The 19,821-nt window shown below is 35.6% G+C and overlaps 2 protein-coding genes across 2 annotated transcripts in view; one reads left to right on the top strand and one right to left on the bottom strand.

Annotated features, from left to right (window-relative positions):
* INTS8 (integrator complex subunit 8) overlaps positions 1-7,847 on the top strand; it is a 45,777-nt gene extending 37,930 nt beyond the window's left edge. Inside the window, exons 22-27 of the mRNA XM_010833488.1 lie at positions 449-552; positions 1,301-1,351; positions 3,607-3,680; positions 3,755-3,819; positions 3,990-4,033; positions 7,648-7,847. Of these exons, the coding sequence (XP_010831790.1) occupies positions 449-552; positions 1,301-1,351; positions 3,607-3,680; positions 3,755-3,819; positions 3,990-4,033; positions 7,648-7,764 (455 nt within the window). The 3' untranslated portion in view covers positions 7,765-7,847. The remainder of the gene's footprint in view (positions 1-448; positions 553-1,300; positions 1,352-3,606; positions 3,681-3,754; positions 3,820-3,989; positions 4,034-7,647) is intronic.
* CCNE2 (cyclin E2) lies at positions 7,769-19,821 on the bottom strand. Its single transcript, XM_010833489.1, has 11 exons — positions 19,784-19,821; positions 19,591-19,687; positions 19,457-19,510; positions 18,392-18,543; positions 16,904-17,039; positions 14,652-14,798; positions 13,445-13,540; positions 11,639-11,773; positions 10,526-10,637; positions 9,676-9,833; positions 7,769-9,279 (listed from the first exon to the last, which is right to left on the bottom strand). The coding sequence occupies exons 1-11, from the start codon at positions 19,795-19,797 to the stop codon at positions 9,166-9,168; spliced, it is 1,215 nt and encodes a 404-aa protein (XP_010831791.1). The 5' UTR covers positions 19,798-19,821; the 3' UTR covers positions 7,769-9,165.

Here is a 19,821-nt window from a genome sequence, read left to right as displayed (position 1 = left end):
CAGGGAAGCCCAATAATTGCCAACTTTAATGCTTATGGTTACCGTAGCCCTGCAAAGAATTTATTTTCAGGATCTTAATATCTTTATTCAGAGTAAATTTTCTGATTCTAAACTGTCTCAGAAAAATAAGATCTGTTTCTAGTATAAGCATTTGGGAAATATATGCCTCCAAGTACTAAGTTCTGCACTAGTAAGTTTGACAAGAAATCTGAGGTAAAATTTTGGCTAATCGAAAACAATCTATATATAGGGCTTCTTTAAAGTGGTTGAAATAATAAAGCCAATTTTTCTCATTCTTGCCCTGGCTAAGCGTCACCCCTAGGTCTGTGGTTTGAATCTGCTTTGTCGCACATGAAGTAATAATACCTGACCCTTCACAAAAGAGGCCCTGTCTTTTTAGCTGCATATTTAATGACAGATAATCTTTATCTCTGTTTTCTGCTTCAAGCAACAAATCAGTATTCAGCGGCTCTTCACTATTACCTTCAGGCGGGAGCTGTGTGCTCTGATTTCTTTAACAAGGCTGTGCCTCCAGATGTTTATACAGACCAGGTAAAAGTTGTTGTGTGCTTGCTTTCTTCTGAAGTGTCTGAAAACATTATTTTTCCTGGGCCTCATTTTGCCTGAGTTTCTTCTTTTCCATAAATGTGGTGGTAACTCCCAAATGGATTGATTGCTCCAGGTCAGACCGCCTTCATGGTTCCCGTGCCCAAAGCCATTGCTGATTTGATTTCCCAAACACCTCAAACTCAACCTCTCCAGGGCTGGTTCGGCATCTTACTCTACCAGTCTGTCCTGATGACCTTCCCACACCAGAACAAAAACATAAACCCCCACTGAAATTTTAGTCAGCTTTGTTTTGCCCTTTGAGTTGACCAAGCATAAACCCTGAGTGTCATCCTTTTTTCTTTTCTAATCCTTCCACCAATATCCACTCAACCTTTAATGTTGATTCTGTCTCTTCAATCTCAAATTTTACTCATTTTCTCCCAATATGCTCTACTGCTTAGGCTGCCAATATCATAATATAATAAATGGCATTTTTTTAATACTTACAATAATGACTTAAATAGGATATAAAATCTTTTAATAATTAGGTTTTTAAAATTAGAAGTTCTGTTTTTTAGAGCAGTTTTAGATTCACAACAAAATTGAGTGAAAAATAATAGAGTTCTTCTATTCTTCCTATCCCTGCACATGTACAACCTACCTGGTGATTGACATCCCACATCAGAGTGGAACATTTGTTACAATTCTTATCAATTAGTTTTTTAAAATAATGAGAATTTTGTTTTTATAGGTAATAAAACGAATGATAAAGTGCTGTTCTTTGCTGAATTGCCACACACAGGTTAGTTTATAAAATTATGATGTTGGTCTCTTGTCTTGTAAGTTAGAGTTTATAGTAAATACAAGGCATTGCACTGGGAAGTATTTTCCATGTCATAATTCCTTAAATTTACGGCATTTAAGAATTTGGCATGATCTTTAAATTTTTTTTAAGAGTTTACAGAATTTTAACCGAAATGAAAGTGTGGGTTATAAAACATTGGCCTTTGAACCTTATAAATAGAAAAGCCATTCTCAAGTATATCTAATATTTAAGAGTAGATATGTGCGTTAATCACTGTGTGTGTGTTAGTCTCTCAGTCATGTCTGACTCTTTGTGACCCCATGGACTATAGCTTGCCAGGCTCCTCTCTCCATGGGATTCTCTGGGCAAGAATATTGGAGTGGATAACCATTGCTTTCTCCAGTGGTCTTCCTGACCCAAGGATTGAACCTGGGTCTCTTGCATTGCAGGCAGATTCTTTACCATCTGAGCCACCAGGGAAGTTCCATATTAATCATTAGGGAAACGTAAATCAATACCACAATGAGATATCACTTCACACATATGAGGAGGCAGTAATTGAAAGACAGAAACAAGTATTGGTGAAGCTGTGGAGAAATTAGAACCCTCATGTGGCTGGTAGGAATATACAGTGGGGCAGCCTTTTTGGAAAACAGTTTGCTGCCTGCTCAAGAAAGTAAACATCAAATTCCCTACTGTATGACCCAGCAGTTTCACTCATAAGTATATAACCAACAAAGCTGAAAACATTTATCCACAAAAGGATTTATATGTGAAATGTTTGTAGCACAGCACATTCATTATTCATAATAGACAAAAGTGGAAACAACCCAAATGCTCATCTGCTGATGAATGGATAAACAAAATCTGGTAGATTTATATCGTGGAATATTATTCAGCCACGAACAGGGATGAAGTACTGATATTTGCTACAACAGAGATGAATCCTATATGTTTTATGTTGAGTGAAAAAACAGCCAGATTACGAAAAGCTTTGTTTTGTATGATCCCCTTTATATGAAATGTCCAGAATAAGCAAATGGGTAGAGTCAGTGTAGGTTATTGGTTGTCAGAGACCAGGAGAGGAGGTGGGAGGGAACTGGAGAGGGGCTGCTAATGGATATGGAGTTTTTCCCCTGGGGTAGGGGAATGAAATGTTTTGGAATTAGATAGTGGTGATGGTTGTACAATTTTGTGAATATAGTAAAAAGCACTGAATTTTATACTCTGAAAGGGTTCATATTTTGGTATGTGAATAATAATTTTAAAAGTTCTATAAATATTTAAGAAAGAGATCAGCATTATGACCTACATACCTGGTTGAAATGGATCTGTCTTTAATCTTAAGCAGACTGGCAGCTTACATGTTGCCCAAATGAGCTTCTGTACTTGCCAGCTGTGAAAGGCCTAATTGGAGGAACATCCATTGGATGTATGTCCTTGAACATTTAACACTTTGGTCAGTTTTCTATTCCCTTTGATTTTCTAAACCGGCTTTTTGCCAGCCTCTCATTCAGGTAAAGCTCTAAAAATGTTATGATTTAAGTTACTGGTGAAGAAAATATTGGGCAGACAGACACATGTAAGGATTTTTACCATTAAAATTGGATGGATTCCATACATACGAGCTGATTTATTCAGCCTGATCTGCAAGGCCTCTTAAGTTAGAGAATATATTCTTAACATAGGGCTTCCCTGGTGGCTCAGATGGTAAAGAATTCGCCTGCTGCCAGAGAGTAGGATTCAATCCCTGCGTTGGGAATATCCCCTGGAGGAGGGCATGGCAACCCACTCCAGTATTCTTGCCTAGAGAATCCCATGGAAGGAGCCTGGCAGGCTACAGACTGCGGGGTCACCAAGAGCTGGACACGACTGAGCGACAAAGCATACATTCTGGACATGAGAATCATTAAAAACTACCCCTGCAAAACCAGGAGTCATTATTTTTCCCCCAAACTTTAACCTTTTTAGTTTGTATTGGGGTATAGCTGATTAATAGTGGTGTGGTGCTTCAGGTGAACAGTGAAGGGACTCAGCTGTACATATATTCTCCCCTAAGGCCCCCACCCGTCCAGACTGGCACGTAACATCGAGCAGAGTTCCACGTGCTATATACTAGGTCCTTGGTAGTTTGTTATCCATTTTAAATACAGCAGTGTGTACATGACCTTCCCTAAATCCCTAACTATCCCTTCCCCACAGCAACCATAAGTTCAGTATGTGAAACCATTTTTAATTCTTTGTTTATGTAGGTGGCAATTTTATGTCAGTTCCTCAGAGAGATTGACTACAAAACAGCCTTTAAATCACTGCAGGAACAAAACAGGTATGAACGGTTTTTAAAATAGAGTTGAAATTTTCTGCTTAAGGAAGATTAAATAACTGAATTCTGTTTTTCAGTCATGATGCAATGGACTCCTACTATGACTACATATGGGATGTTACCATTTTGGAATATTTGACTTGTATCCTTTCATTAACATATGTGTGTGTTACTAGAACAGTTCATTTTCTGTAAATTAAAGATGTATTTAATATTGTGTATTTTCTAAATAAAAAATGAAGAACAGAACAGAGCCTCTATATCATGATATGTAATAGTATTAAATTTATTATTCTTAACTGATTCATTTAGATCTTCATCATAAAAGAGGAGAAACAGATAAAAGACAAATTGCAGTAAGTTATTTTGTGCTTTGATTCTTCAATGATATACTTAATTTCCCTAATACTAAACTATTTCTTGTCTTATACAGTGTTGGTGTCCTTACCGTGGTCTGCAAGGTTGAGAGGGACCTGACCTCTAGCTAGTCACTCGACTCCCCTTTGCTAAGTTCTGCTACCCCAGTACCCCTACCATTCTTTGAGCATGCCAAGAACATTCACCACCGAAGTGTCTGTAAAATTTTCTCTTTCAGGAACATTCTTTTTTAACTTCGCTCAGGTTTCTCCTCAGTTGTCACCTTCCTAGAAATCATTATTTTCCTGTTGTTGTTCAGTCGCTGAGTTGTGTCCCACTCTTTGCGACCCCATGGACTGCAGCGTGCCAGGCTCCTCTCTCCTTCACTGTCTCCTGGAATTTGCTCAAGTTCATGTCCATTGAGTCGGTGATGCCATCCAATCATCTTATCCTCTGCCCCCTTCTCCTTTTGTCTTCAGTCTTTCCCAGCATCAGGGTCTTTTCTAATGAGTTAGCTCTTCCCATCAGGTGGCCAAAGTACTCGAGCTTCAGCATCATTCCAATGAATATTCAGGGTTGATTTCCTTTAGGATGGACTGGTTGGATCTCTTTGCAGTCCAAGGGACTCTCATCTCAAGAGTCTTCTCCAACATCACAATTTGAAAGCATCAGTTCTTCAGCGCTCAGCCTTCTTTATGGTCCAACTCTCACATCCATATGTGACTATTGGAAAAACCACAGCTTTGGCTATGAGGACCTTTGTTGGCAAAGTGATGTCTCCGCTTTTTAATACATTGCCCAGGTTTGTCATAGCTTTCTTTCCAAGAAGGAAGGGTCTTTTAATTTCGTGGCTGCGGTCACCATCCACAGTAATTTTGGAGCCCAAGAAAATGAAATTTCACTGCTTCCGTGTTTTCCCCTTCTGTTTGCCCTGAAGTGTTGGGATCAGATATGATGTTAGTTTTTTGAATGTTGAGTTTTAAGCTGGCTTTTTCACTCTCCTCTTTCACCCTCAAGAGGCCATCTAGTTCCTCTTCACTTTCTGCCATTAGAACGGTATCATCTGTGTATCTGAGGTTGTTGATATTTTAAAGCTTTCTATTTGGACTAAACTGTATGGCCATTATTTAGAGGCCACAGAGTGACAACAGCATCTTTAAAAAAAAAGAGAGAAAGGCAAGGAATGTAGTGCCAGTTCCACTTTATTGGAAGCTACTCATTGTTTCGTTTACAACTTAACCAGCGTTGGAAGGTAATGCTGAAAATTTCTCAGTACCCTGATGAGATTTCCAGATTACCTCTACTTGTATCATTTTTTAAGCCCCTTCTTGGAAGCTTAAACCTACCTCATTAGCTCACCTAAACGCTAACCTAGTTGTTCCTCTGCATGCATCAAAAGATGTATAATCAACTTATCCAGCTCCCCAACATTCCAAGTTTCATTGTCCCCTTATTCTTCATCAACCTCCAGTATCCATAGCCAGGCCTTTTGACAGAGTTACTCTATTAAGATCTGCCAGTAATCCGTCCCTTTCTTACCTGTTGACTTTCATATTTCTCATGATCATGAGATGTTCAAGTTTCATGACCAAGTCCCCAGTCTGTCAACCCTTTCCCAACCTGCCTTCTTTCCTACTGGCCTGGAGTACCGCAGACACTGGCTTGTGTACTCCATGGCCTGCAGCCTTAGTTGGCCCCTGATTTCTTTTGTCCACCTGCCAGTAGTCAGCGGTCTGCCTTCTTTTTAGGGAATATTTTAGATTTTTGCCCTATTAAGTATTCAGTAGGTTCTTATTTTTTTTATACGCAGTAGTGTATATATGTGAGTCCCAATCTCCAAATTCATCCCCCCCACACTGTCCTCTCTGCTTTTCCCATCTTCAGTAACTTCCTTGTGTTTGAAGTAGACAAGAAAAAAAGACTGATCAGTTCCTGTCCTTGTGAAAGTTATAGTCTTGGGAGTTACGGCCCTGTGAGTGCCAGCTTCAAATTCCTATTTCAGATCCCTACTTTCCACCTTTGAAATAATCGCCAGCTGTACTCAGTATGTTTATGCTACTCCTTTATGAAGATACGTTTTTATGCATTTGATTCTATCCCTTCAGTCATTCTATCCCTTTCAGTTGGTTATCTCCCCTCTTATATTGTCAAGCACTCCTATTAAACCTATAAACTATTTCATCCTTAATAAAAACGTCTCCTGACTGTGCCTCTCTTTCTGTCCCCTCTGCCTAGTTTTTCGAAGCTCTTTTACCCAGTAGTTTGATTTCTCCTATCCCCCACTGTTTTCAAGGGACACCAAATGCCAAAGGCAGTGAATACTTTTCAGTCTTTATTCTATTGTTTACACCTCCTTCCTTCCTTGAAATTCTTTATTCCTTTGGCTTCCTTGACACCATTTTTAACTCAGTTCTTTTCCCTGACTCTTCAGCCTTTTCTTTGTGGATATTTCCCCATCTACCCCGAAACTTGGGTTTTTGTCAAGAAGTTAGTCCTTGGGTATTTCATGATTGCCCTTCATTCTCCCTAGGTAACTTCATCCACTTATGGTTTTGACCACTACCCACTTAAGATGTGTTATTTCTCTCAAATATCTGCCTCCTATTCCAATTTCTGTCTTTTTAAAATTTTTATTGGGATATAATTGCTTCACAGTGTTCTGTTAGTTTCTGCTGTACAGCAGAGTCAGTCGGTTATATGTGTATTCCCTCTTTTTTAGATTTCTTTTCCATTTAGGTCATCACAGAGCACTGAGTAGTTTCCTTGCTATTCAGTAGGTTCTTATTTTTTTTTATACGCGGTAGTGTATATATGTGAGTCCCAATCTCCAAATTCATCCCCCCCACACTGTTATCCGTAAGTTTGTTCTCTGTCCGATTTCTGTCTTATACTTTGGACTTATTTAGCCAGTTGTCTTCAGGATATTTTGTTCGAAATAACTCTAGTTATTCCCCACTACTAGGTTTTTTCACGTGCATTCTTTCATATTGAAATAGCATTATTAGCAAGTCCTCCTACCCACTAACCTGATGATCATTTCTGAATAGTCTTGGCTTCCTTCAGGCTACCTTTCAAATAGTCTGTTGTTTTTTTTAAAAAAAAAAACTTAGAACTTCTTTAAAAGTAATTTTAAGATCTTAAAACATGCTCTCACAAAACATTCCATGGCAGAATGCTACTATAGATTTTTATCAGGCTGAAGTATTTCTTTCTAATCATGAAAGAGATGGGTCACTATATTTAGTGCTGAGCAACTAGCTATTTTTACATATATATAGAAAGTGAAGCCCCCAAACATGAATTTTTATTTTTTTGAATTATTTTTTAGAATCTTTTAAAAATATGTCAGATTACATGCAGACTTTATTTAGTGATATTTTTAGTCAGATAAACTTAAATGAATTTACTTAATATTCTGAATATAATTCCACAAACTATAGTAATTGGTCTTTTCCTTGAGTGCTTCCAGTCTTAATTTCTTCTACACCTCTTAGCATCTACAATTAGAGGTTCAGTTATTATTGTTAGCAAATAGGTAGTTTTATATTATGTATACTAGCAAAGCTTTGTTTTTGACCAGACCTCTAACAACATCACTTTTCTGTTTTGGAAGATCAAAGCCATCGGCCAGACAGAACTGAATGCGAGCAACCCAGAAGAAGTGTTACAGCTGGCAGCGCAGAGAAGGAAAAAAAAGTTTCTCCAAGCAATGGCGAAACTTTACTTTTAAGCAGTTAGTTACAATTTTTAACTTTTATTTTTTAAATGATGGGCTAAAAATAAACAGTATTAAAAGATTAAGTTTATATAATACATATGTACATATTTAGTGGCGTTTTCTTTTCAGACAGAATACTGAAACATATTAGTTTAAAAATGAAAACTATACAGAAGACTTCATACCATAACAATAGCTTAAATTTATAATTTCTTCCAAGGAAAAAGAGTCACATGTTCAATAACAATAAACTAGTAAATCTAGGATAATTTTCTAATCTACTTTTGAGGCTGACATTTCATTTTTAAAAAAACTAGAATATTTAAGAGTAGCTATATACAGTAAGTTCTATGTCAAGGTTTTGTTGCTTTTTTAAATAAATAGATTTCTAGGAGTCAGTATACATTTACTGCTTTTCTGCCTTAAGAAAATAGAAGTTTAGGTCAAGTGTTAAGCTTTATCACTTTGACACTGTCCTTAACTCATAATGTAAGAATTTGAAAAGGACCTTAGCAGTTTTGCAAATATAAATAAAGCCTTAGTCACACTAAATTAAGATAACCCTAAAGATTTTTTTTAGAGTAATAAAGTGACTTTTCATATAAATAGTTTGAAAGGGTACTTAAGTTTTTCGCCCCAATTGTGATGTACAAAGAGTTATTATAAAGCAAACTTTATGTCAAAGCCCCAAGTAGGAGCCACAGCATTTATCTTGTTTATAACTTCTTTGGTATTCCCACTGTTCAGAGTACAGTTTAAACACCATGTTCATCTAAGCTTTACTGGTTAAAAATGTTACATATAGCAAGGCAAATAAAAATAGTCAAACAGATTAAAGTTCACCATTTTTTAAAAATTCAAGTTTTATAATAGCTTGCTTGCTAAAGCAGCTATAGATAAATTAGTCACCTTATTACAAAACTAAACCTTTGTAAACAAGTTTAAATTTTATTTTCAAGAACCAAATTGCACTAGTTAAGAGTTTATAAATTTTGAGAATCTAAAAACTAGATTCAAAGTACTGTATCATTTAATACACCCTTTAAGGTAACAGTTATCTAGTTGAAAATTCCAATGATGAAATTCCTAGTTTATCAAGATAAACATAGCAACACTGGGTCAAAAGACTTGTTATGGCATAAATCGTGGCTGGCTTTTATCCAGCCAGTATTGGGAATGAAGTCATCTTTGTAAACAAGTACTGCTGTTTCTTTAAACAGCTAACATGGGAATTAAATACATTTCCTCCTTAGTGCCAATTTTAAGTGGTTTTTAAATCAAAGAATGGCAGTGAAACTTGGGAATTGGCAGGACAGTCACAGCACTATTTTCCTGTAAAACGTAAGTAGTTAAGTTCCATGAGGTGCTGTGCAGCACTTCATCAGTTCCAAGTTGTTTGCTCAGTTAACTTCCTTAGTGTTTTCCTGGTGGTTTTTCAGTGCTCTTCGGTGGTGTCATAATGCCTCCATTGCACACTGGTGACAACTGTCCCTCCTTTCTGAAGGTGTTTACATAATTTACTTCATCCTATACATGTGAAGAAATCATGTAGAGATTAACAGCTAAGATAAAGCATTGATATGATAAAACAAAGTCAAACCAGACTCTTAGGCTTAATGTAATGGTCTCTTTATGTCTTTACAACTGTGACTAGTTATATTCTAGAGGTTCAACAATATTAACTGCCTGCGACCAGGTATTTTTAAAATAGCTGGAGTACTGGTATTATCTTGAGACACTTAACAAATCTTGATTGGACTTCAAAGCTAATTTTTATTAGGTTTTCTACATTTGAAATCAATGTCCTCACTGGAACTTTCTATCCCCTTACTATCTTATATAACTGCCTGAAATATTCCATTAGTATCCTTACTGTCAGTTTCAATGCCTTATCAAATAGACCAAAAAATACAAGAAACATACCAGCATAGCCAGATAATTTGTATGTGTCTGTATGTTGTGTCTGTCTTCCATAGAAATCTTCTTAAAAATCTTAAGCTTCGCTGGGCTAGTACTTTTTACTACACTGACAAAAGGTACCATCCAGTCTACACATTCAGAAATGTTGTCCCATTCCAAACCTAGATAAAGAAAAGTTAGAAAAATACATGTATCATTAGAAAAATACATACATATGTTTCTGTTATATCAGAAACATGATTACTGTATTTGCTTGTGCTTCAAAATTTCAAGTTAATTAAAAACTCATGTAAAAAGGAAACCAAACAAGCACATAAAATAAACCAAAATCAACAAGTTTAGCAAGTCAAAACAGATTATTCCTCTTAAACTGTTTATAATGTGACTATTTTGAGGGAGAAAAAGACTTTGAGCTTTTTCTAGTACATGCTACATAGGGAATTGAAACTGTCAAAACCCAAAAACTTAAGGCAGAGCTGTAATCACACTGACTAACTTCAAATGGATTTAAATTCCATTTGACTTCATTTTTAAATAAAATATTTACTTATTTGGCTGCCCCGGGTCTTAGTTGCAGCATGTGGGATCTAGATGCCTGACCAGGGAGGCATCTGGGCCCCTGCATCAGGAACGTGGAATCTTAGCCATTGAACCACAAGGGACGTCCCAACCTTAATTTTTACTTGTGGATATACACTGGATTAGAAACTACTTATAATAGAAGGGAAGATAATTGCTAAACTGCTTTTTTCCATTAAAATTTTAAAGTCTTGTTTAGCAGGATGCTAAGTTCATAAATAGTCCCTTCAAGAGTTGTAAATTGGTAAGAAAAGAACAAAAAGCATGGTCTTACCTGAGGCTTTCTTAACCACTTCAATAGAGGTAAAGTGGCATAAGGCAGCAGCAGCCAGTATTCTGTACTGGAACTCTAATGAATCGATGGCTAAAATACACAGATCTAAAAGCTAACAGAGGAAAAAGTGTAAGAAGGAGTACCACATGTCATCAGACAGCTAGCATGTTAGAGTGCTTATGATGTGGACCATAAGCCAAGAATTGCTAAAACTGCAGGCATCCAAAGAGAAATAAACCGCCATCCAAAGGAAGTTCCAGTCTTGTTAACAGACAAGTAAAGGACTGTTATAATGTCGCATGCATATCCTATAGTGCCCTGATCCAGAGCAGGGAAGACTCTGCTTAAATCAGTCTTAACAGAGGAGGTAGCCAGAGAGAGAATGTTCTAGATATAGGAAACAGAATTTACAAAGATAAGTGAGAAAGTATTTTCTGTGGAACTCCAGTATTTCAGAACACAAAAAATATGAAATGAGGACTGTCTTTCCCTCATGTTTTTAAAAAGGGAGCTGCTAGAGAGTTAAGGCCTAGAAAAGGTCTTTAAGAAGTCAGACCTTTATAGTTCTGATTATTCTACTTATGAGAAGCAGGCAGGAAAGAATAGTACCCTCCTCCTGTACTTTTTTAGAATATTTATTACACACTGGCCTAGGAAAGTTTAAACTTAAATTTTTAAACAATGGTATAACTAAATTAGGTGATTTTAATTCCAATATGTAAAGTAGATTCCATGTATATTCAAATACAAGATGGTACGATAATTATATTGCAATAATTTTATACCATTTAAAACCTGAAACAACTGGCCAAAAAATATTTCTCTGTTAAATCAAAAAGGTATTTAACTGTCTTACCTCATTCATACTCCTGGTGAAAAGTGCTCATGATGTATTTAAACTCAAGTTTAAAAACTTTTCTAGAATTTTCAGTTAGCAATGTAAATACTGGGACAGAATTTTATGCATCAGGAGCTTTGTTCTAGTCAGTTAAGGAGTGAATTTAATTCAGTATGCTGTCATTTTGTTGTATAGCCTATTTAACACTAAAGAAATACACTAAACAAAACCTGTAATTAATAACATTAGCATATAAACAATAAAAATATCAATACCTGAGCAATTTGAATGAACTTTTCCTGAGAATACTGAGGTAGAAGAACTTTAGGAGCATCTTTAAGAGCATCAACTTGGAGGAAAAGATTTAGCCAGGAGATGACCGTTACAGGACAAAGTTCCCATTTTAAAGCCTGTTAATGAAATTAAAATGCCTGTTAGTAAGTGTAGTTATATATACACCACATTATATGGATAGTTCCTTAAATAGCTGTTTTAAGAAACTTTCTTTAGGCTTATTTCTTCTTATTTTAATGGAAATATTTATAGGTATCTTACCATCTAAAGTGGCTTGTGTTTTAGTCTATTACTGATATAGACTCCTTTATTATACTCTAGTTATCTTTATTTACAAAGTTCATTGGGCCTATTTTTCATTCCTATTTTTCTCATTTCCTGCAGCCCCTTGTCTTCCAAAAGTGTTCTCTATTTTATTGAAACTGCCCTTTTAATTGCATTCAATGACTCCACAGCTAATTCCATTCAAATCTTCAAAGAATTGATTCTACACTTTTTCTTTCTTTCTGTGATCTCCAGTGGCTTCTATTCAAAGTGTAAAAGTTAAAAAAAAAAAAAGACAAATCCTAATTTATGATATCTTTCCCTCCACGAAGCCCTGGGACTTTACCTATAAGTCTACAATAGTTAGGATAGAACAGAGAGTCTTAATGCCTGTAGGACCACCCAGAGAATTCCATCGTCTCTTTATATATCCTTCTTATAGTATACTTCGGGCTTCCTAGGTGGTGCTAGTGGTAAGAAACCCACCTGCCAATGCAGGAGATGCAAGAGACCTGGGTTGGGAAGATCCCCTGGAGGAGGGCGTGGCAACCCACTCTAGTATTCTTGCCTGGAGAATCTCATGGACAGAGGAGCCTGGCAGGCTACAGTCCATAGGGTTGCAAAGAGTTGGACATTACTAAAGTGACTTAGCATACATGTATGCATACACTATACTTGAAGTCTGAATCTAGATAACTTTATTATTAGAACATATCAGAACTATACTAATACAATAACCTACAATGGGAGAAAATCTGAAAAATAATATGAACATGTGTGTCTGTATATATATAAAGCTGAATCGCCTTTGCTATACAGCTAAAACTAGCAACATTTGAAAATCAACTACACCTCAATAATATTTTTTTAAAAAGAACAGTATCAGCATGCCAACAAGATCACATTCTAACATAGAGCTATCAATCTGAATGTTTATAAATATTTTACAACAAATTTGTAATTTATATTTTAATGCATATAGTTTATAGATAACTTACAAATGAAAGTTATACTGTGTTCTCCTCTGTGTCCTATTTATAAAGCCATGATGCTCAAATTTCATAACATACTTTCTAGTAGCTAACATTCACCCTTTAATTTCTAATTCAAGGCCCAATTAAACACCTTTATGCTTCTCTCCCCTACCCTTCTAGTAATAGCCCTTGCCATACATATAGAGAAGAAATAAAGGCAGTAAAATATTTCTCATTCTCTATCTGCTGGAAGTGGAAAAACAACTAAGATTTGAGAATCATTGTTGAGATTCATTTAGTACACATAGTGTGCTACCTATAAGTTTTAAAAATGTTGTTAAACACTTTTAAATTAACAAATAATATTCTCAATATAGGGAAATTTAAAAGATGCAGAAAAATAGTTTACAGGTTAAGCAAATTCCTCTCCCATCTTAGAACTGGATCCTAATACTAAAACCTCAGTTTTCACTACTTACATTGTAGTCTTTGAGATTTAGTAAACTACAGTTACTAAATTGCAAGTAGAAATGATAAAGATATTATTACCTTTAATATAGCAAGTTCCATCCTTAAGATATCCTCTTCACTGCAAGCACCATCAGTGACATAAGCAAACTCTTGGAGCTTAGGAGCGTAGATTTCCTTTAAAATGGATTTAATTAATATCAAGCACAGTTGAGACAGACTAAAACAAACCACATATATACACATATACAAACCACATCTAGGCTTCGTTTTTAAAAGAGAGCTTCACAAAGTGATTATAAATCTTTATAAAATAATTCTATGATGGCCAAAGCAACCTTACATTTAATGATATTTTTCATATCTAGGTATCTAAATTAGCCAACTTGTATTGATTGAAAGATTTTTATAGAACTGATTTAAAATCTTAGTTAATAAACAATTAGAATATTTTAACCAGTGATTTCAGTGACTGGTTAAAACAGAAAGCCAAACTTGTTTTAGGACTGCCTAGCATACTAGACTAAAACAGGATACTCAACAAAATCTAGAAACTTAAAATGTTAACCTTACTCTAGTACAAAAGTATGGTTAGTCAAACAATAATTTGTGCAGTTTGTTGATGACAGATCTGTCTTAACAGTTCAGAGAACAAGAACCAGAATGATCAGAGGAGTAGAAGAGATGCCTGCCACAGGTGAGAACAGGCTAAAGATCAAGATTAAGTCTAGAAAAATATTTGAAACATAGAGTATTATTCCAGGTAAGGAGATACTGAAGTATAAACTTGTAAAATTTGGGGATAGCCCGTAAACCTCAAAAGACAAAATGTGGAAGAAAAATACACTTAAGGAAATTAATGCATGATTCAGTCCCTCCCGTATTCTCAAAACTGTACAGGCTTTGAAAACATAAGATGAAGTTACTAATGATCTGTGTTGAACTTAAGAAAAGTAGATTGAAACTATGTGAAAAAAGATTTCAGGCAGAAAAGTTATTTCCTTCTACCCTGGCACTATTATCAGATACAGAAATATTAGGCTGAATTTAGATCATTATTCTAACTGAACATAGCATTTATTGCATTTGATTGGTTAAGTAGGTTTCAGAGACCATTCTATTGAATCCAAGCACCATAACTAGGTATATAGAGACAGCATTGGTGGTTTTGTTTGGCACAGTGAGTCATGGAACATTTCACCTAGATTCTAGTTCCAGAATCAAACCAGAGACTTATAATTTAAGAGTTTGGGGTAAATATATCTAGGGATAAACTCTGAGAGCTTACCTCAAGTTTGGAAGCAATGAATAATGAGGTAATTCCAATCAGTTGAAGCATATTTTTATTTATATCCTTTTGTGTCAACATAAATCTATCAAAAAAGTCTTGTGCAAGATAAAATGTTTCCCTATGAAGTGTGTATACTTCACATACCTAGACAAGAATCCAAACATTTAAATATTATTCCATTAATTTCTCCAAATTACAAAGTTCCTCTTAGCATACTAAAGAGTTTTCTGAAACCCAACTTTTTTAGGATACCAAATCACAAATGCAGGAAAAAATTAACATGTGCTAATAGGATAAATAAATCTATTACCATCCTCACTGACTCTTAATTAGTTTCATAGGCTTTTTTCCCACATGGATTTAATGTGTTTATTCCAGGTACATTTTGCTAACTATTGATAAGAACTTTTTTCCTATTAACTTTTTAATTTTTATTGATGATAAATGAGTGGGTGTTTTCATGATGCTTAGTTTGTCTTCTGATAGTTCCAAGTGATTCCTTTCATCATTCTAGATATACATTTAACTACAAAATGACAGCGGTGTTTCTTCAATGTTCTTACCTCATTTAAGAAGAAAAGAAGAAAACTGAAATGGGTAACATTGGTGATAGTCAAAATTTTTATTGTATTCCTTGTTTCTGACTGTAATGGGAGTTCCCCTAATGTTACACTATTACTATCACTAATAAGTAGTATCTGTCATTTCCACAATATAGGGAAAGCTTTTAATTCTCAAAATAATTTCATGAAGTAGGGAGGAAACAGGGATAGACATCAACGTGTTTCTAATAAACATTTAACGTGGTAAGGAAATGTATTCCTAGTTAATTACACATTTTAAAATCAGGAATGTATATTGAATTTCAAAAAATACCTTTTACATCCATGATATATAACCTTATGATTTTTCTTCCTTAAACTATAAATAGAGTTTCAAATGTTGAACCATTTTTGCATTCCTAGACTGAAAGAATATACTAAGACAGAGTAGAGATTAGTGCTCTGCTGGATTTGACTTACTATCTTCTATTTGGTTTTGTATATGTGATCATATATTTAAGGGAAAATAGGGATAAATTTGATAAGACAACCACTGAATAAAAATCAATTTAATATAAAAAGGAAAAATAAAATCAACAAATTATGCTGAAAAGTTGCATTCATGATCAATAGATATTCAGAAAAAGTCAGAAATCAACTATAGTCTTGTACACATATGATTGAAATATAATCTTCCCTTCTAGTCAGAATAAGGAATAAGATGACCAGATTCAGAAGGACAACATTTTGTACTCGTAAGAACTTTTCTGATAGCTTCTGAGATCTATTCTGCCATGTGGTACTTCCCCCTTAAAGATCACCGTCTCTATACAAAACAGGGAAATTACAGAGCAAATATCCAAGGATTGTGGGAAAATCAGTTTGTTATCAATACAGGTAATCATTTTCGCAATAATAATTTGAGATTCTTTCAGAATTATTATCCAGAAAGGATATGGGGCCTAAAAGAGCATAAACATTCTGGCACAGATTTTTAGGGACTTCTGGATCACTAATTATTTCTTTAATGGTACAGTTTATTTCTGAAATGAACAGAGGAATATAATAAAAGGAAGTTACACGGAGTCTTGAGGGCTTAGGGCTACTGGATATTAAAAGCCTCCTTATAATTTAGGATATAGAAATTAGGATTCCAAATCATAATTTGATTTTGGTGATGAAGGACTTCTGAGGTCTGAAGCCTAGTCCTGGCTTTTCACTTTGCACGAAAGAATTCAAAACCTTGTCAAATTCTGTTCATCTCGAGTATCCTTGGCACCTAGAACAGTGCCTAGTACACAGCAATACTCAGATACCAGGATTTCTAAATGGTGTTTGGGTTGTATGGGATATAGTGGCTGTGTCAAGATTTTACTCTTATCATTTGGTATCATCTGCTGGTGAACAGCACCCAAAAAATGCTTCCTGGGGTCTTTCCTGGTGGTCCAATGGTTAAGACTCTGTGCTCCCAATGCAGGGATTTGAGGGAACTAGGTCCCACATGCTGCAACTAAGAGTTCATGTACTGCAACTGAAGATCTACATGCCAAAACTAAGACCATGTACAGCCAAATAAGCACTAAACAACAACAACAAAAGGGCTCCTGGCAATAGGTAATATACCATTAGGGCACATGGAAAGCATATTATGTTTAAATACTTTCCCATCATACAGAGAAAAAGGAAATTTGTACTGCTAGAACATACCTCTAAAAGCCAGTCTAGAAGTATTGACCTCATCTGTGGTTCCAACTCAGAATGCAGAACTTCAAAATGTTTGTCGTGAACATATCTGGTCTCTTTTTTTAACATGTTTAGCCAAACATCTTGTGAACATCCCCAGCTATGGAAAGGCGAAAAATATGGTGTGATCTACATAATATACAGCTACCTGTTTCACATTGAGTAAACTGAACTTCCAAACACTGAATTAGAATTTGGAAGGAACAGCTCTTAAATTAGGAAAAATTGCTACTTTAAGAAACTATTTCTTTAACATGAAATTATACAAAGAACTTGGACTATGGTAATCTAAATTGACAGATTTCAAGAATGACTTAGCAGCAGCAGCAAGAAGGCCTTCTAGTCCCCATTTACTTATATTTTACCAAGGCACCGATTTAAGATAACTGTGTCTTATCGAGAATAATACTAAAAAAGTAAATATTTAGAACATATGATCCCAGTAGAGATAGTCTCAATCACCTCCAAACAGATTGTCAGTACCCTGCAGTGGGAATTAGGTGGGACAGGACAAAAGGAAGATGGGTGAGTTTAAACATCTGAGTCCATTAATTTGCTTATTAAAGCCAAGTATAAATTACTACATATTTTATATAAGCTGTACCTCTTACTCATTAACTATAAAAAAGTATAGACCTTAATAACTAATCTTGGTAAGAAATAAGAGGAGCTAATCTATCAAAAATGCTGTACATGTTAAAATACTTCCAACTTAACAATGTACATAAATTACTTAAACTCTATTAAAAAGGTGATTCAGTTCTGATAAGGCTTACAGTCTTCAGCAAGCAATGAAAATAATGTTACACAATCAATGTTTTAAATACCTATGTCATGTAGGAAACGAGTTGCCAGTCCAGGTTCGATGCATGGCGCTGGATGCTTGGGGCTGGTGTACTGGGACGGCCCAGAGGGATGGTATGGGGAGGGAGGAGGGAGGAGGGTTCGGGATGGGGAACACATGTATACCTGTGGCGGATTCATTTTGATATTTGGCAAAACTAATACAATTATGTAAAGTTTAAAAATAAAATAAAATTAGAAAAAAAAAAAAAAAAGTAAGAGAGATAGGAAATGTTATATCCTAACATGTAATCGTCCCTTCAAGTAAAAATGTTTTTAAAACCCTATTAAACATAGCTGCTACAGATTGCCATTTTACAAGTACTCCAACCAAATACATTGTCAATAAAATTCCCTTAAATTTTCGGCATTCATGGGTAGAATAAAAAGATGTCATTTTGTACATAAAGTTGAAAAAAAAAAAAAAAAAAATAAATACCTATGTCATCTGCAATAGGACTACTGCCAGAAAACATATGCTTAAAGACTAGTTTTAAAATAAGCAGTTTTTACATCTTATAATGAAGGCAAAAAAACCCTCAAAATAGCACCATATATCACATCAGTAAATCTTAATCTTTGACATTAAATTATTGAAATTTTTCTTACCTTAAATCAGGTAAAGGTGAAGGATTAATAAAAAGATTTTTAAATCTGTAATTTGTAAATCTGGAGAAGTCACTTGTTCCTATTTCTTTGTGGGGTGTTTCAATGATAATGCAAGGGCTGATCCCCCCTGATAATACAGGCGGCCAACAATTCTGTTATTTAAAAAAAAGCAAGAATATATTTGTACAGTAAGAAACCAGCATTTGAGATCTTTTCTAAATGAAAGCTAATACTTCTAAACAGTCTATAGTTTCCCCCAAACACCATCATTAGCTAACGGTGCTGACAGTCTAGTTAATTTAAGCTGACATTCATTTAATAGCCCTATAACTCATATCAGTGTTTATAAATAGTAACAGGATGTTTTAGACAACAAATTACAATTCTGGAAATACAAGACATTAAGTATTGAGGGAGAGGAGAACAACAAAATGCATCTGTAGTCAAATACCACTTTCAATATTATAAAATTCTCCCTCTATATTTAGCAATAGTGTCCAGGGCACTTCCCCACTCTCTCCACTCCTTTAAGGCCTGTTCCAGGCCTTAAACTTTAGAATACAGGAAGGCAGAACCTTGAAAGTAGAAACAATTACTTAAATATCTAAAGGGCCCTTTCTCCTGTCAATGCTGGCTTCAAAGAGAACCACTATTTCTACAGTGTTTTCTGTACAACACATAGGCAGAGTAGATAGCAAAGGGCTGGGTGCCAGTCTGCCACCGACTTTACATCCTATTTATGCCCTAGGAGCACTATTAGGACCCTCCACTATAGTCAGAGAGGGAACAAAGAGCACTACATTGGACAGATTAGGCGGGCCCTGGTGCACCAGGCAGCTCCTAGAGGGAGGGATTTACAAAGAGGAACCAGCTGCGTCAAGGCAAACTTACTCTGCAGCTGTAGTAGGATTCAGGGACATAAAAACCACCCAAAGACAAGCGCCTTCCTGCTGACCCCTAGGGGCATTAAAAGTGTCAGAGGAATCTTCCTACGTCAAAGCAATAACACAATTTTACTTTTGTCCCGCATTTGTGTCCCCCAAACCCTGCCCAGTTCTGCATTACCCTTATTTCATACTGATGTTTCTTGGTGACCTCCTCTTTTCTTTTTTTGACATCCTGGAAAATAAAAAAGTCATGGTTACACTAAGGTCCCAGTAAGGAATTTTCTCTCTCCTCTCTTCCCCTCCTTAACTCACCTGGGCCGTTTTCCTCTTCTTGGCCTGAATTATCTGGGCTTCTTGCGGGGAATCCGTCTGACTGGCCTGGGGCTGCTGTTTAGCTTGTAAACGGCTACTATAGAGTTTTTAAGAAGGAAGTTTAATTAGAAAGTGATTCGTCTCAAAGGCAGCAACTAACTTTGAAACATATTTTCAAGATAAGTAATGTTACCTGCGTCTTGACATTCTCTTCTTTCAGGTGAAGGAAAC

The sequence above is a fragment of the Bison bison genome, unplaced genomic scaffold (assembly GCF_000754665.1).
Source record: "Bison bison bison isolate TAMUID 2011002044 unplaced genomic scaffold, Bison_UMD1.0 scf7180017863702, whole genome shotgun sequence".
Taxonomy (NCBI): Eukaryota; Metazoa; Chordata; class Mammalia; order Artiodactyla; family Bovidae; genus Bison; species Bison bison.
This window is presented reverse-complemented; position numbering and strand designations above follow the sequence as displayed.

What these genes read in the sequence shown, in the direction of transcription:
- CCNE2 (XM_010833489.1), bottom strand. An exon ending in AGTGGTTAAGAAAGCCTCAG is followed by an intron (nt 9,834 to 10,525) that starts GTAAGACCATGC and finishes TTCTTTATCTAG; the next exon opens with GTTTGGAATGGGACAACATT. An exon ending in CAAATTATCTGGCTATGCTG is followed by an intron (nt 9,280 to 9,675) that starts GTATGTTTCTTG and finishes TCACATGTATAG; the next exon opens with GATGAAGTAAATTATGTAAA.